General features: G+C 40.0%; 2 protein-coding genes across 3 annotated transcripts in view; one reads left to right on the top strand and one right to left on the bottom strand.

Moving 5' to 3' along the window:
• NT5DC1 (5'-nucleotidase domain containing 1) overlaps positions 1 to 18,045 on the bottom strand; it is a 137,760-nt gene that overhangs the window by 103,921 nt on the left and 15,794 nt on the right. The gene's annotated exons all lie outside the window — the stretch shown is intronic.
• On the top strand, positions 10,064 to 16,424 carry COL10A1 (collagen type X alpha 1 chain). The gene is made up of 2 exons (XM_045798512.2): positions 10,064 to 10,217; positions 14,534 to 16,424. The coding sequence occupies exons 1-2, from the start codon at positions 10,064 to 10,066 to the stop codon at positions 16,402 to 16,404; spliced, it is 2,025 nt and encodes a 674-aa protein (XP_045654468.1). The 3' UTR covers positions 16,405 to 16,424.

Here is an 18,045-nt window from a genome sequence, read left to right as displayed (position 1 = left end):
CATTTCCGGACAGATTTCACAACGCTAAAAGGCATCTGGCTTTGCATCCAAACTTGTATGTATTGCACACATCCATTTTATAAAAGATATCTTGGTTTCGTAAATGAGAATATTTGTAAAACCACGACCAGGGATGGGTATGTTGATCCACAAGTTAGAGCAGCATGTGAAGCTAAAAAACTTTTTTTCAACTGAATTGAAGTATGGTCACTATAACTTATGAAAAATACTTTTTGGTAATAGAAGTTCCACTGTTCATTAAATAATCAGATGACCTATTGCATAAGATTTTAATAGGAAAACGTTAACTCTGCCCAAATATACTTTTGTAAGTAGCAGGTATAACCCATAGCTCTCTTGTTGCCATCTACAGGACTTACATGAAGTTGCTAAAAAAAAGTGGGGGAGGGGGAGGTTTAAGGCTGCTATGAACAAAATTTAAATATCAGTTTCTGGTACTTAATTTGAGATTAGTGTCTCCTGCAGCCCTAAAATTCAGTTTTTAGTGATGCTGAATGTGATTCTCAAATTTTTCATTTTATAAACTCTTTTGTTCTATCTAAAATGTCATCTAGTACTCTCTTTCCAAATAATAACATTTCCCCCCGTAAAGGTCATGTATTTTCATTCAAAAGACGAGGTGCTAACAGGTAGTTTTTGAGAAGGGAAAGAATCAATAAATGCTGTCTGGAGGCTATGAGACTATTTTTATTTCCTGTCATAGAATATATGTCTAATACATTGAGAAGCTGAATGAACTGATGTAGCCACAAGTAGATGGGGTACGGATGAGTGAGGAAATGTTGAAAATGAAGCACAAGCATATACAGAAAGTTGCTCTGAAACGGGTAACATTCAGGCTCTGAGACATTTAAAGAAATCCCTTTAAATTCGCCAGAGTCCAGGCTCCTCTCCTTTTTCTCTCTCTCCATCTCAGCCCCTGTCTTGGACCCCTCCCTTAACTATACCCCTGTCATGGTTACCCTGAGAAACACTGTCTTTGGAAAATCGAACTCCGAAATTCTAACTGAATTGGACAGAATCACTGGACAGAACAGCAGCCACAGTTACCATCTTTTGTGCAAGCTGTTTTGGGAAGCAGTGGTTCATGCTGGGACCTCTTGCAAGAATTCAGAGTTATTTTAAGGTAGGACATGGACTGAAAAGACCCAGACCCAAACCAGCACTGTGCAAAAGGCCCCACCTCTGGGTGCCCGCAAGTGCGAGGCAAAATGCCCACACTCAATAAATATTGAAATCTGGTGTCCTAAAGCTCTCAGTCCCTTCGTTCAGCAAATATTTACGAAGGTCATGCTTTGTACCAGGCACTACCAGCACAGAGTGGAGTTTCAATGATAAGTGACCCAGAGTCCTGGAGTTACATTCCGAAATGAGCATGAAATATGATGAGAGAACACTGTTTGATGATGAGAACCTGGATTTCCTTTCGTGCCAGAACCTGTGAATTCTAGATTCTTTTTTAAAAATTTTATTTATTTTTTTAAAGATTTTATTTATTCATTTTGACAGAGAGAGAACAGCGCACACACAAGCAGGCAGAGCGGCAGGCAGAGGGAGAGGGAGAAGCAGACTGCCCGCTGAGCAGACAGCCCGACACGGGGCTCGATCCCAGCACCCTGGGATCACGACCCAAGCCGAAGGCAGATGCTTAACCCACTGACACACCCAGGAGCCCCGTGAATTCTAGATTCTAAAAGAAGCCAAAGCAAAGGCCGTAAGAGGCTGTATTTGCTGTCTGTGTCCCCCATGATTAAGAGCACCAGTGGCAGCTAGCAGCGTCTAACCTAGCAACTGGCACGCAGCAGAGGCTCAAAAATAGTCTGGCAAACCTTTGAGAAGACTGACGCTATAGAGGGAACCAAGTATAACATCAGAGATATTTACTTCTTTGACATCATCATCATTCGTATCTACTGAGCGTTCCCAGGCACTGTTCCACCACTTCACATAGATCTTATCTCACCTTCCAAGCTTCCTAACCGATAACAACAACAGAAAACAGGACAGGACTGCAGCACATCTACATTTCTGACTTACTGTCCAGCAGAAGTGGCAAGAGTTACTTTGACTCTCAGGTGATTAAAGATAAATGATATAATTTTAGCACCAGAAAGGTCACTGGGGGAAAAACCACTAATAACAGTCATTATATCTCTATGGTGCACAAATTTTCTTTTCTATTTCCTACATTTTCTCTAAATAGTGATTACCTTTAAAATCTGAAAGCCACAGGGCACCTGGGTGGCTCAGTCGGTTAAGCGTCTGCCTTCGGCTCAGGTCATGATCAACGGGGAGTCTGCTTCTCCCTCTGCCTCTGCCCTTCTCCCCTGCTCACGCTCTCTCCTGTGTGCTCTCTTTCAAATAAGTTCAATCTTTAAAAAACAAAAAAATCTGAGAGCAAGTAAGCAGATGTTAGGGCTTTCACTGATGAGGAAACCAGGTGCGAGAAGGCCAGGGGACCTGGCCAGGGTAACCGGTGGGCCAGAGATGGCAGGAAGAGGAGTCCCTTAGCATCAGCTCACAGTTAGGGGCAGAGGTCTGTCAGGCAGGTAACAAAGTTGTTTGCTCAGAGGCTACGTAGAGTAGGGCCCAGCATTACTGAAACTGAAAACTCTGGAATGTATTTCAACTGTTACTACGAGTCTGTTAAAGAGCGGTCCGAGCAACAGCCTTGGGCGTGGGGTTCTTGACGGCTGCATGCTGCCACGCGCAAACGCCTTGCTTTGTACCCACAGGTACTTGGTGACTGTGGAGCTGTTCAAAGTAGATAAAAAGCAGGGGAGTAAAAAGATTCAGATAGAAAGTGTCTTCCCCGATTAAAACAGTAATTTTCGACGCTTACACTTCTAATTTCTCCTTCTAACTTAGGACACAGTGCACGTGAAAGCTGAACTTGCCAACAGAGTAGGCACATGTTTGAATAGCTGACAGCCTCTTGGGTGGCCAAGACTGGAGGTCGAGGGGCCACGACACTCTATATTTTTAACTCAGCAGGTTACTATGGAAAGATGGTGAGGTCATTAAAGCGCCTGTGGCACAGAACTATGAGCTCTTTAAGTAATGTAGCAATCTATGTGTAATAGAAAATAGAATATAAAGCCCTTGTTTAAACTCCTTAAATGACTCTCAGTTTTTCTTGACCTGGCCTGAAGTTTCAGGGGTTTCATAAACACCTGTTTTTATTGCATGAATCTCTCCTTTCAAGCCTGTAGCAGGTATCTAACCACTAAGCCACATTAGACTATTTACACAAATAGATCATTTTTAGCTCCCGGGCACTGTAATAGCACCTACGAATGTTCTTCTACATTCTTTTCAAGAGGAATGAGGTACCGTGAGGTGGTGGCAGACACTGTGGGTCTCCCAGTGCCCTAAACTACGCTTCTGGGTACCTTTCTTGTTTCTACTGCTGAAAGACTGAAGGATTAGGGAGACAGGAAAATCAGTATCCTCCTTGGGTAAGGACATGAACATATTAGCTTAGTCGGTGGCATTCTCTTTCAACAGGCTCTCTCGTCAACAGCTCTTCACCTCAGAAATTTAACTCAATTAAACATTAGGGAAGGAGACATTCATAACACAGGAGTCAGTTTCCTCATCTGAAGAATGAAATGATTGACCTAGATGACCTCTCATGTTCCTCACAGCTCTGAGTCTATGAAAGAAAATACTATTCTGAAACAAAAGTGTATAGATCTTAAAAGAAAATTTCAAATGGTAAAAAAAAAAAAAAACAAAACCCACTCATAAGCAAAAAAGACAAATGACAACCTGGGAAGAATATGCGTGAACTCTATCACAGAAAAGAGGTTTATATTACTAAGACAGAGAGCACTCCAGGAAAAGAGAGCTAGAAGGATGGTCTTAACTACATGAAAAGATGCTGAAGCATGTGCTTCATAAGAAGAATCAAAATCACCACTAGACCAAGATTCCAGTTTTCACCTGTAAAATGGGCAAAAATCTAGAAATGCAACAAAATCTAAACCTATCCTGTTGGTGAGGCTATAAGGAAACAGACACTCATATTTTGCCAGTGGAAAAGTCAAATGACACAACACCTATAGAAGGGAGTGTGATGACACGTAACAAAATTACATATGCATTTACCTTTTGACCTATGATTCCCAGTTCTAAAAATCTCTCCTGAAGATATCCAGCCAAAAAATACACACATACAAAGCAATCCACTGTAGAAATATTTGTAACGGCAAGAGAGAGGAAATAACACATATGTCCGTCACAGGGAAGCGTGTGTGAAACCACGGTACGGTCACACGGTGGAGTACTATGCAGCTGGAAAAAGGAGATGTGGACCATCTTTACATAATGTTATGCAATGATCTGCAAAACAAACTACTACATAAAAAAAGTCGGCATGCAGTATGTATTTTGTGATGCCATTTATCTAAGAAGTCAGAAGGGGATATGAATGAGTATCTGTTTTAAAAAATTATAAAAGTATAAACCAAAGAAGAGTTTTAAAAAAGGTTACAGAAGGAGGGTGAAACAGGGTGGACAGGTCAGTAACAGGAGCCGGGCTTCTCTGAATATTCCTGGTTTTATAAATTTGACTTGAGAAACATGCAATATAAGCTGAAGCTGGCTTGTACTGGCTCTTGATAAAAGTTCAGGTATTTTGTGAGTCACCTGTCTTTACCGTGGTGGCCTGAAATTGGCCACGGTGGAAGGAATTACATCATGGATATCAGCAAACATAGCTCCCGAACCCCCAAGCCAGTTGTCAAACACTTACCAGCATACTATTGGAGACATGAGTATTTTAGCAAAGTATAAAACAAAATTAAATTTAAAAAAGAATGTTTCTAAAAATTGAAAGCAAAATGAAACAAATAAACCTAACAGTGAATTGAGTGGGTAGCATTATGAGCTGTTTTGACTCGAAAGCACGGTAATTTGACTATATAGCTCTGGTAGAAATACTAAAAGAACTGCAAAAATAATTTTAAACTATTTTCAATTTTGTGGTGTGAATGTTGGTATTGTTACTGAGAAATTGTGAGTGTTATGGAACAAAGCAAACGAGTAACTCTGTTACTGTCATGAGAATTGGGAATTTTAGTATAGTATATTGGTCAGTACACATTGCTGACCAAAGACAGGGAAAAAATCTGAGCAATAATAATAACTGCCATGGATTTTAAACACATAAAATATGTTTAAATCCGTGAGTTTAGAATGATTCTCAAACACCTCACGGGCTCACCTCTGGAAGATGCTAGGAAAATAAGTTTATCAGGTTGCACAGTGATAAAGGCATTTCTCCTGCTTTTTTCCATGCACTTTGAGGTAAACACGTAGTTAATGAAGGAGTGTTTTTCTTTATGGACGTATTCTAGCTAATAAACACAGGAAGAATCATAGAATTCAAATACCACCATCTTGTAACCTCCAATGAAATAATGAATCTAGATTATAATCAATGGCTGTCAACACCACAAAACAAGAGACAACCAGCAATGAAGGGCCTCCTGATTGAAACATACCACATTCCGTGGTCTATAAAGTGCACTTGCTGAAAAAGCATTTGTGTGTGTATCTCAAACCTGAAGGATATCAAACCTCTAGATCTAACTACCAATCTACAGGAAATATAAGGTACAGAAAAGTAATTTAAGTGACAACAAAATCCGAATTGTGGGAAATTATACAGAACAGATGACCCAGTTTTACAACAAATAAACTGCAAAGGAAATAAAGAAACATGGAGAGAAAACAACATTAACAGGAACATGTAAATTTGGACAATTCATGGACCTAATTTGAATAAACAGTAAATCAATCAATAAAAACATATGGATATATATGTGTATATATATATATACACATATGCACACACTATACATATGTGGGTTTATCTCTACATGTTTACGTGTAAATATGCATGCACTTACGTAAGCATATATGCATGTGTACATATACATTAAGATAACTGGGAAAATTTGAATGTGGACTAAAGGATTTGATAATATTAAGATAGAGTTAATTTTTTAGGTATGATAAAGATTTTGTTTAAGAGAAAAATGACTAATTTTCTGGAGAAGTATACTGATATATTCATTGGTGAATTGGAACAATATATATTTGTCCACAATTTTTTTAAAAGATTTTATTTATTAATTAGAGAGAGAGCAAGAGAGAGCATGAGCGGGGCAGGGAGGGAGGGGCAGAGGGAGAAGGAGAAGCAGACTGCCCGCTGAGCAGGGAGTCTGACATGGGGCTCAATCCCAGGACCCCGGGATCACGACCTGAGCCAAAGGCAGACAGTCAACCGACTGAGCCCGCCAGACTCCCCTATTTGTCCACAATTTTGAGGCATGGTGAATGGAAGAACTGAGTGGTAGGAAGTTGAGATTAGTTTAAATTGGGCGAGGGATACCTAGGCACTGACTGTAACTAATCTCTACTTCTATATAAGACTAAAATTTTCCACAATAAAGTTAAAAAGTATAGACACAAAAATGACAAAAAACTATGTAGCCAATATTAACAAGCTGGTAATAGAACAATGAAATCAGACCAAGACATTCCAACTTAGGAGTCCATTATGATTACCTCAAGAGCTTTTTCACAATATAGTCTCAGAACTACCACTACATCACCGACCCTTCAAGACTGAAGGAACCGTGTCATGTCACTCAGGACTGCAGGACCGGGGAAAAATGATTGCAGACCACTGTTCAAACCCAACAAGGGTGCGGGCTGCACATTATTCACCCACTTTTTATCTCCATGCCGGACACGTTAAGAGGTACTCAAAAAATATTCAGTGAATGACTGACTGACCCTGGGCAGTGAAAATGAACAGACAGGCTTAGAGCGGCTAAATGCTAGATGTGCAAAAAACATTCATATTTGATATTATAAAAATGCACTTAGGTTACTGAGTTTAGAGAGCATGGCTTTCTGTTTTAAATGGAATGGGTGTTCATCATAAAGCCACAGATTACTCACTTCAAACAGCTACAAGTAAACTCCCAGAATAAAAATAGTTTTAAATACACAATTGGGTGGGGTGTGGCTAGCAAATACTCTGATTCTACAATCTGTTTTGGACAAGACAGTGCTTCTTATGTGACTTAACAAAGCAAACGGCAGTCAGATTCCCTGTGCTGAAGTAAGTACACTGTTTGCAAAACGGGTTGAATGTCCAAGCCTTATCCAATAAAGACACCACATTTTCCCAAGTTAAAGGGGAATATAGATTGACAAATACCCACATGTATTTACATATGCCCAAAAGAAGGCATATGACCAGCTGGTATGGACTTTGTCTCTAATAAGTACTAAACGGAGCCAAGCCCACTGTCTCACCATGGGGAACAGCAAAATACCTCAAACACAAGAATACTCTAATTTTAAAGCTGGGAGAGCTTAGAAACTTAGACCAACCTTTTCATTGTGTAACAGACACCTAGAGAGTTTGAGGTGAGAGGCTCTGAAAATAGCTGGAGTAGCCACAGATGAACAAACGGTCTACACAGGTGCACAGCGTGAAGAGCTGAGAATTAATCTTCTGTACTTCCACACAAATGGTATCTAACAGAGTAACAGTCTCAGTTATAAATGTGTGTGTGTGTATCCATATAGACATACAAAATACCAGAATACGTACTTGTAATAATTCCTTTTAAAACAAATTCAAAACAAAACAAAACGAAAAAACCAAATTCTACAGCCTAGCCTTCAAGAGCATCCATGTGACCTCACCTACTTTTTCAAAATCTTACCCAAATGAACCGAAGTAGATGAAAGGCAGCCACTTCTCTTAACTAAGCTTTTGCGGTATCTTACAGACACAGCAGAGCACATATTATAATCACAAAAGCCGCTCCACAGACATTCTCCAAATGATGAAAGAATGATTAGAATATAAATTTTTGAATTCTCCTGTTAATCTGAACTGATGTAAAAGTCATGTTTCACATGTATCTACGAATATTATATAGAAACAGGACGCTGCAGATTTTTAAACATGGCAACCAATGAAAGGTTTAAAAGGGAGAGTTAGGAGAAAGGCAGTCAGTGAGATGAACTATCCATTTACATTTCTACAAAGGCTTAGTCTAAAAAAATATAGAAAAGTATATGCAGGGGAGGAGAAGCGGACAAGAGAAAGAACAAACCTTTATTTCATCTACTGGTCAAACACTAAATTATTTCATCGATCAGTCCTGTAACCATTCTACTTTAATTCTGCAGAGGTTTTAAAAACATTGTATCTATGCCTGTTACGGAATTTTCCTTCTCACCTACTTTACCTGTACAGTTGATTTCATTTAGCTCCAAAACAATGAAATTAGATACAAAATTTGGTCTCTCAACTTCCTGTTTTTAATAGATTTTTTAGGATCCTGAAAACTGACTTTAAAAGTCTCCTAACCTTGTTAAAGAGAATTCTAAGCATTGAAAATGACAAAGATAATGTTTACTTTTTATCTTTGGGGGGAAAATGTTTCTAATTAGGCTGAATCAAGATTCCTGAAGGAAATTTTAAGGTAAGGCACTGCTATTTTTAAAAAGCTGAAAGCAAAGTTTGAGGAATTGTTTTCTTCTGAAATGAACACAACAATCTCATTTAATTAGACGCGATATGACATTATCAGTTAAGGCTTTTGCCATTTCTACCGCAACTCTAAAGTAAGATCCAAAATTAAGCAATAAAACCTGAAGCTATTTACTGAACTTACTGTAGTGTTGTAAATAAAGAATCCAAATCCTTCAGGGTGATTGTATTGCTAACTCTACTATCAAATTCATGGACGTCTTGCCTCTGTCTGAAAACTAAAATATTTAATAAGTAAAAATCAAAGTAGATATTAACATATTTAAAATCTCTCTTATTAACTTCTGAGGACTTACACACTAAAACCCTAAGATATAAAACAACATGCCTACATTTTAATTGTTTTTCTCAAGCTCAAAAGTAAGTAAGAATTGGGGTAAGCTATCTGCATAAAAATTTAGGAACATAATGTTCCTTAATGGACACATTGACGGCCTTATGTCATAACTGAAGAATTTAGAGATGGTTCAAATCCATACACACCCCCCCAAAAAAGGACTTCCTCTCCTACTACCAAATATTTTCAACCAAATAACACAAGAATGTGCTTTCAAAAATACAAAGGGCGTATTATTCCATCATGAACCAACCTAAACATTTGAGTAATAACTTCTAAAATAAAAACTCAGAAAAAGATGGTGCATGGTTAAAACTATTAATATATATTAAGACAAAGAGTTTATTTTTCAATAAGAAAACAAGGAAAGAGAGCCCAACCTGATCTTGTATGCCTGCCCAATAGAACTTTCCACTATAATTAGTACCCTCCACCTCTCAGGGGAGGAGCTTAAACACAGGGTAACCTCACAAAGTAAGGGAGAAATAGTATAAATACTGCAGGACAGCTCTGGAGAGGGTACCCTCTGCACTGCTCACCTGGACACAGGAGAGCTCAGAAAGCTGCCAAGAAACTACCTCCAGGAACTCCTGGCACCCAGGTAAGTCTATGACTTGATGCTCTGGTGGACTTCCATGTTAGCTTGTTTGGAAATGAGCCTTGAAAAATTAACTGTTTTTTGTCATTTAAAAAAAAGTGACTTTCCACTAACGTGTACTCAGAAACTTTAATCTGTAGTAGTCTCTATAAAAAGATACCCTAATAAAACCATACTTGTAAAAGTATGTCCTATTTAGTTTATTTTGAAACTACCAGATATTTCAAACTATGTTAAAGATCTTGAATTATTAATACAGGCATCCAATTCGGTTTCTGTAAAGTAAAATCACTTCAGTTTTACTTGATTGTTTGAATGTGGTTTCCACTAACAACTAAGTCACATATTCATATAACTGAAAATGTCTAATTCTGGCTTATGGAATATATTAAAAACAAATAGGATAAGGTAAAAAAGGTAGTTAACAAAACAGAGAATTCGTGTGTCCAACATCAGACAAATAAAACAGGTCTATACCAAGAAATTATGCTTTTCTGTTTTTCAGAAGCCATCTGAGAACATGCTGTCACGAGCAGCCCTTTTGCTGCTAATTTCCTTGCACCTGGTACATGGAGGATTTTATGTGGAGCAATACCAAACACCTACAGGCATCAAAGGCCCACCATCCAACACCAAGACACAGTTCTTCATTCCCTATGCCATAAAGAGTAAAGGTAAACTTTATATATCCTGCCGTATTAACTAAATGGTTGTTACTTTCTACAATCTTAATGATCTCTTTAACAAAATGCTTTTAACTCTGGTGTTAAATTATCTTCAAACTCCTGGATTTGTCCAAAATATTAAAATGATTTATGGAAAGAAACAAGTCTATTCCAGAACATTAACATCTTTTACATAGTGAGTAGAGTAGAATGATGGACCTGAAGAATATTAAGAACTTTTATGTGTGGAAAGTCTTTCCCTCAAATGATCCTTCTGCACAGATAATTAACCATAATGTAGAAATATTAATTCCAAACAGATTAATCAAGTTTGAAATGTCTTAACGAGAAATAAGTACCAATTATACAAAGAGAGTAGCAGGTTTAGACTAACCATCATTTACTTGTACAACCAATTCAGACAGTCCACCAATATATATAAAATTGAGTCTTAATTATCAAATAAAATCTAACGCTTTTCCATGAAATTTAATAGGCAAACGAGGCAGCAATTTCTGTAACTATGTATACATTTTTGTATGGGTTAGTAGTCAAGTACACAGACTTAACTGCCATGTGCTAACTGGGGGCCTCAAGTAAGTTACTTATCCTCTCTGTGCCTTCCTGTTCTCATTCAAAAGCAGCAGCAGCTATCTCAAAGGGCTGTTAATGAAGTTTAAGTGTTACCAGCTGTAAAGTACTCAAGTGTTAGCTGTATTACTGGTACTTCTCCTCCTCACACTGTGGTAGTACTGGGGGGTAGCCTTAGATACATTTTAGCTTTGTTCCTGAATCTCTTCCCCAGCTATTCAGCTTTTCCAGATATTGTGAAGAGAATTGAGAAAATGTATGCACACTACTAACAGATCCTCAAAGAAGGGCAATTAGTAGGTTTCACATTCACTAACTGCATTTGAAAGACATCCGGCACATAGTACTTGCAAAACATCTACTGAATTAAACTGCATAATCTGAACAGATTGTAGGATGCAAATTTCCTTTCCGTAGTATTTTTTCATGATAGTTACATATTTTACCTTGCAAAGAATGCTAAGGATACTTGCCTAACTTTACAAATAATGCTTTTGGAGACAACCATTTTCAGCAAATTAAACTTACAGGATTGTCTTCTTAAAAAGAAAGATGAAATTTAAAACATTTCATGAAAGGCAGCTTAATGTTTAAAGATAAATGCACAGGTGCATAACAAAAAGTCTTGAATGTCTCAAAATACAAATAAAATACAGGAAAAGTTATGAAAGAAAGAATAAAAGATAAGGAAACCTGCTACTCCCCTTGAAGCAATGAATGGCAATGTGAAATGCTAGGACATGCATCACATGATCACAAATTCAGACTTTTTATAGTTTACCAAGGTCATATGAACCAGCCTCGAGTTAAAAATCAAATGCACCACTTGTAGAAGGTTAAAAGTATTTCTATCTTCCCACCTTACTGTACTGCATCATCTTGGCTATTTCTGCAGAAGAAATGAAAACATATATCTTACTAACACATGAAAAGCTTAGAAGCTGCATTTTAACTGCAAATCCACGGCAGTCTCTACTTGATAATACAAGGTGGAAACTCAAGTACATTATCATTCACTGGCAGCACTAATGCGCTAAAAGAAAGACAAAAGCCCACAATGTATACATGTATACCATTAGGGTGATAACGGAAATACAAAGAGTGTCAATGTAATTCCTAGGCCCATCTGTTCAACACAGGCTCAAAGAGGGCGCAGTCAAAACACACCAAATTATGCTGCAAAGAATGCAGAGCTGGTGGCCCCATGGGTGCCATATTCTGACATAATCAACCACTATTTCCATTTCTGGGCATTGCAGAAACTTTTCTGCTGGGTAATCATTTTTCCTTGAGGATGGTATCACCCTAATCTTTAATTTTTTTCAATTGGCAAGCAAAAAAGAGGGGCTATTCCCCAAAGACACAACAGAACTCACATTTTTTCTTGCATCAAGCTGTGGAGGACCAATGAGGGCAACCTTCCAAGTGACTGAGATCACCCTGTCCTTGGACTTCCAGTCTCAAATGGTGCTCTATGGAATCATTTTCTTTTCTTTTTAAAAAAGATTTCATTTACTAATTTTAGAGAGAGAAAGAGAGAGTGTGGGGGGGTGTGGCGGAGGGGGAATCCCAAGTGGACTCCGAACCTAAGCGCAGAGCTCCATACAGGGCTTGATCTCACGACCCTGAGATCACGACCTGAGCTGGAACCAAGAGTCGGGCGCTTAACCAACCGTAAGTCACGCAGGCGCCCCACTATGTTGTCATTTTCAATAAGAGTGTTTTTCCTCCCTATTTTAACAGTTAAACAGACTTCCAACCAGACTAAGATAATCATTTTTAGTATGGATATGATCAGAGGTTCAGATAGGAGATTCAGAATAAGATTCTGAAGCAAACCCCAATCTAACATAGTTTGCATTTGAAAAAAAAAGTGCTATTTTATTTTCTATTTATTCATCTATTGTATTTGTAATGTATTACACCCATTGATACTTACAGATAAGTAACATATGTACACTAAAAGGTCAATCTGTCAATGATATGTATGAGTATCTGGAGATCTTTTGCATAAATTAATTTTTCTCATCGTCTTCTTACTGATGTCATTTTCAGAAAATCCATGGGTGACTAAAGCTCCATACATTTAAATATTTGCAAAATGAAATATAACTCTAATTAGTACAAAATATAAATATCCAGGTCTAAAATAATTTTCCTATTTTAGCATATCTATTTTAATGATTCTAATATGTACTTTATATTTCATTTGTCACCAAATATATTTCAAATATCAGGAATATCTCTACCCAAGAGAATAACAGTAGTAACTACTATTGGCTGAGTACTTATCCCAGTTAATATGAAAGACTTTTTAAAAATATAATAATGTACCAACAATTAACAGTTAATGTGAACTATACCCATAAGCATATGTTTTCAAAGGTGACTTACAATTCACTTAATATTAATTCTAATTTAGTCTTCATTCTGATTCCTAAAGCCACTAAAGATTTAGATAAAGTTTATTAATTAATCACTTTTGCACAAAAAAGATGTGGCTCAAAAGTCATAGCCATAAGTTATTCTCAGGGTTTTAACCAAAAACCATTCAGTATCTATGCCATTTGTTAAATCTATCATAACTACGAGCCATTTTCCAACAGTAAAAGAATCTAAACAGTATACACAGGCATTCCAGCCATCTTCCTAAAGATTTATTAAACACGAAATGATTTTAATATAAATTCTGCAAATAGACATTTAAATGATATGTAATTATTACCATTTTTGCTAGCTATTAAAGAATTTCTCTGAGAAAGAAAAGAGAATTTTATAATAGATGCTTATGACGATTGCTGTCTAAAGATTCTTTGACATGGTAATAGTTCCCCGATTATATATGCTAATACCAGAATGCTCTGCTAAATCCCAACTTCGAATGAATAAAACCAAAACACTGGGCACCTCCTATCACAGGGACACTTGTTTTACTCCCTTCATGACCGAAGCTCTTAAAAGATGCGTCCTCTGCTTCCCCACACTTGTGGCCCAAGAGCCGTTTTCACATCAGAGGCAGTAAATTAGCGATTTCTGAACTGAATTCACTATACCAGTAGAAATATTTGGTTCAAATGGACCCACCGCTCTATGAAATCAACAATAACTATGTGCATTAATCAAAGAAAACTTTAGATAAGCATTTTAGTACTCTTTTATATACTCTGCCCCCTGGCTCTGATTCTCTAATTCTTTGTTTCAATGTTAAGTCAATGAAAGGAGGATGTAGGAGTTCATGGTATGTACTGAGGGTGAAAAAAAAATCAACATACATCTAAACTGTGTTCAGCAGGGCATGGCAGATTTTCTCACTGATGTCTGATAGGATAGCTTTTGAGAGAGAAAACTGTTACAGTTCTTAAATATTTTCCCATTTATTCTGCATTTGTCTTTTTCTTCCTGTCCTATTAAATATCATCTTGTCCCTTTCCTCTCGAGGTAGATGATTTTCTCAAAATAAATGGGGTAAATACCTCCACTGTACTCTTATTCTAGATGAATTCTTCAACCCCAGTGTGTTTTCATGGATAATTAGGATGTAATGAAAGTATTATGGTAGTCATGGTTTACCGTGGAGGAGGAAACCATCCTCTCTGGCAGTGTTTTTAAACACAATATAAAATGTATTATCTGAAACCATTTAAGACTAGTCTGCCCAAATGGACTGACTGACAGTGCAAGGTCATTACTAATCATCTCTCTCTCTGGGTGTGTGTGTCGGGCATGTCTTTTAGGTGTATCAGTAAGAGGAGAGCAAGGTATTCCCGGTCCACCAGGCCCCGCTGGACCTCGAGGGCACCCAGGTCCATCTGGACCACCAGGAAAACCAGGCCAGGGAAGTCCCGGACCCCAAGGAGAGCCAGGGTTGCCTGGACCACCGGGACCATCGGCCACTGGGAAGCCAGGTTTGCCAGGACTCCCAGGAAAACCAGGGGAGAAAGGACCATCTGGACCAAAAGGAGATACTGGCCCAGCTGGTTTACCAGGACCACGGGGCCCACCAGGGCCACCTGGACTCCCCGGCCCAGCTGGAATTACTGTTCCAGGAAAACCCGGACAACAAGGACCTGCAGGAGCCCCAGGACCCAGGGGCCTTCCTGGAGAAAAGGGCGCACCAGGAGTCCCTGGTGCGCCTGGACAGAAAGGGGAAGCAGGGTATGGAGCTCCTGGACGCCCGGGTGAGAAGGGCCTTCCAGGCCCTCAGGGTCCCATGGGACCACCTGGCCCTCCTGGAGTGGGAAAAAGAGGTGAAAATGGGTTTCCAGGACAGCCAGGCATCAAAGGCGATCGGGGCTTTCCAGGAGAGAGGGGACCAGCTGGCCCGCCAGGCCCCCAAGGTCCTCCTGGGGAACGAGGGCCAGAAGGCATTGGAAAGCCAGGAGCCACTGGAGCCCCAGGCCAGCCAGGGATTCCTGGGACAAAAGGTCACCCTGGGGCTCCAGGAGTAGCTGGGCCTCCAGGGGCTCCTGGCTTTGGGAAACCGGGGCTGCCAGGCCTGAAGGGACAAAGAGGACCTATTGGCCTTCCAGGAAGTCCAGGTGCTAAAGGGGAACAAGGCCCAGCAGGTCATCCTGGGGAACCAGGTCTGACTGGACCCCCTGGAAATATGGGACCCCAAGGACCAAAAGGCATGCCAGGCAACCAAGGGATTCCAGGCCCTAAAGGTGAGATGGGGCCAGTGGGGCCTGCGGGACACCCTGGGGCTAAGGGAGAAAGGGGTTCCTCTGGGTTAGATGGAAAACCAGGGTACCCAGGAGAACCAGGCAGCAACGGTCCTAAGGGAAACCCAGGGTTACCAGGCCCAAAAGGGGACGCTGGAGTTCGAGGACCTCCTGGTCTCCCAGGCCTTGTAGGCCCAGCAGGAGCTAAGGGAATGCCTGGACACAATGGTGAGACTGGTCCAAGAGGTGCCCCTGGAATACCAGGAACCAGAGGCCCCATTGGGCCACCGGGCATTCCAGGATTCCCTGGATCTAAAGGGGATCCAGGAACTCCAGGTCCTCCTGGCCCAGCAGGTGTAGCAACTAAGGGGCTCAATGGTCCCACTGGGCCACCAGGGCCTCCAGGTCCAAGAGGCCACATTGGAGAGCCTGGTCTCCCAGGTCCTCCAGGCCCCCCAGGCCCTCCAGGCCAAGCAGCCCCATCTGAGGGCTTTATAAAGGCAGGCCAAAGGCCTTTTGTTAGCGCCAACCAGGGAGTCACAGGAATGCCTATGTCTGCTTTCACCGTCATTCTCTCCAAAGCTTACCCAGCTGTAGGTATTCCCATCCCATTTGATAAGATTTTGTATAACAGGCAACAGCATTATGACCCAAGAACTGGAATCTTTACCTGTAGGACACCAGGGACATACTATTTCTCCTACCACGTGCATGTGAAAGGGACCCATGTTTGGGTGGGCCTGTATAAGAACGGCACCCCTGTAATGTACACGTATGACGAATACACCAAAGGCTACCTGGATCAGGCTTCGGGCAGCGCCGTGCTCGATCTCACGGAGAACGACCAGGTGTGGCTCCAGCTACCCAGCACTGGATCAAGTGGGCTGTACTCCTCCGAGTATGTCCACTCCTCCTTCTCAGGGTTCTTGGTGGCACCAATGTGAGCACATTCCCACTGAGCCAACGTAAATCTGCTAGAAAAGCCATTCCCCAGCTCCACTGCGCCCCACAAAATGCATATGGAGGTAGGCCCACAAGATGTGACGAATTTTCATTTTCCAAATACAAATTTGGGCTTTCAGACCAACCAATTCTCCCCCCTGAGAAAGTGAGCAGCAATAGTAAACAACAGGTGAAGACCCTCTTGAATTTCTAGTCGGCAGTCCTAAGGCTCTTTAAAGTTTTCTGTGAACTCCTTCAGTATTTAAAAATTTACCGTGAAAGTCCTACTAAGCTAAAAATATAAAATGATCACAAAGAAACCTGGAAATGTGACACTAAATTATGTTAAATTCCATTTCAGAAATTCAGCATTAAAAAAAAAAAAGTCGGTTTCTACCGATTAACAGAAATTCTAGGAAACATTCAGAGGGTATCCTGTCTTTATAGAACTCAAATACTTGAATATTCAAATTTAAAAGGCACTGTAAACCCTAAGATCTTTCTGATGGTGCATGACTCAAAGGCTTACATGGCCCCTTCATCAAGATCTATTCAAATGTACAGGTGCACATAGATGTCTTACAGCTCTAATAAAGAAAGAAAGATGATGTTAAAATTAATCTGAAATGCAAGGTGCTTTAGCCATGAACCTTTTCAAACTTTTCTGTGACTGCAGAAAAGCTTTCTATATACCCTTCACAACTTGGAAATGGGTGTCTAACCTAGTTTATTTATTTAATACAAGTGTGATTAATTTGATTTAATTCCATATTGAGTCTTACAGATTATGATTTTGTGGGTTTACAGACCATTGCCATACGGACCTTGAGCCTCCCACTCTAGTGATATTAGAGCTAATGTCAAGGGTTTCAAAATCTGGCTAGAAATGAAAAGATGTTATTTATTTATGCTCTGTACTGTATTTTTATATTGCTACTTAAAACTTTTAAGCTGTGCCTCACTTATTAAAGCATGACATGTTTTACCTACTCCTTATCTACAATGCAATAAAATAACATCAACCGATTTTTATGCTGAATTTATTTGAAAGCAGCAATTTTCTTTTTTTTTTTTTTTAAGATTTTATTTTTATTATTTATTCGACAGAGATAGAAACAGCCAGCGAGAGAGGGAGCACAAGCAGGGGGAGTGGGAGAGGAAGAAGCAGGCTCATAGTGGAAGAGCCTGATGTGGGGCTCGATCCCATAACTCCGGGATCACGCCCTGAGCCGAAGGCAGACGCTTAACCGCTGTGCCACCCAGGCGCCCCTGAAAGCAGCAATTTTCTATTCTCAACCATTCTTTCAAGGCTTTTCACTTTACGAAGTTTATAGAAGTAAAACAATGAAGTGGTGGGTGGCCCTTACAGTTGTCATGGATACTCCCCTCTACTGGCGAAGGGCATTCGCACCCCCCCCCCCAGCACTCCGTGTAGACTACAAAAGGGCACCCACAGGACCACGTGGGACCTACCAGCCAGGGTTGAGGGCTGGTGACCAGGCACAGAAAAGTGAGACAATCTCCCCAAATCACTGATTTCTTCAGGGAAGGAAAGAAGCAGGTGGCAGAGAAATATGTAATTTGAAAAAAATATTCTGCAGTTACTATTTATTGCCTTGATATGTTTTTTAGTCACAATATTT

Source organism: Ursus americanus, chromosome 11, assembly GCF_024610735.1.
Source record: "Ursus americanus isolate L20-20 chromosome 11, mUrsAme1.1.p, whole genome shotgun sequence".
Lineage (NCBI taxonomy): Eukaryota > Metazoa > Chordata > Mammalia > Carnivora > Ursidae > Ursus > Ursus americanus.
This window is presented reverse-complemented; position numbering and strand designations above follow the sequence as displayed.

Bases quoted from the DNA above. Each gene is read 5' to 3' on its own strand.
- COL10A1 (XM_045798512.2), top strand. From the start codon at position 10,064: ATGCTGTCACGAGCAGCCCTTTTGCTGCTAATTTCCTTGCACCTGGTA. The intron at 10,218-14,533 runs GTAAACTTTATA...CATGTCTTTTAG, and splicing joins CTATGCCATAAAGAGTAAAG to GTGTATCAGTAAGAGGAGAG.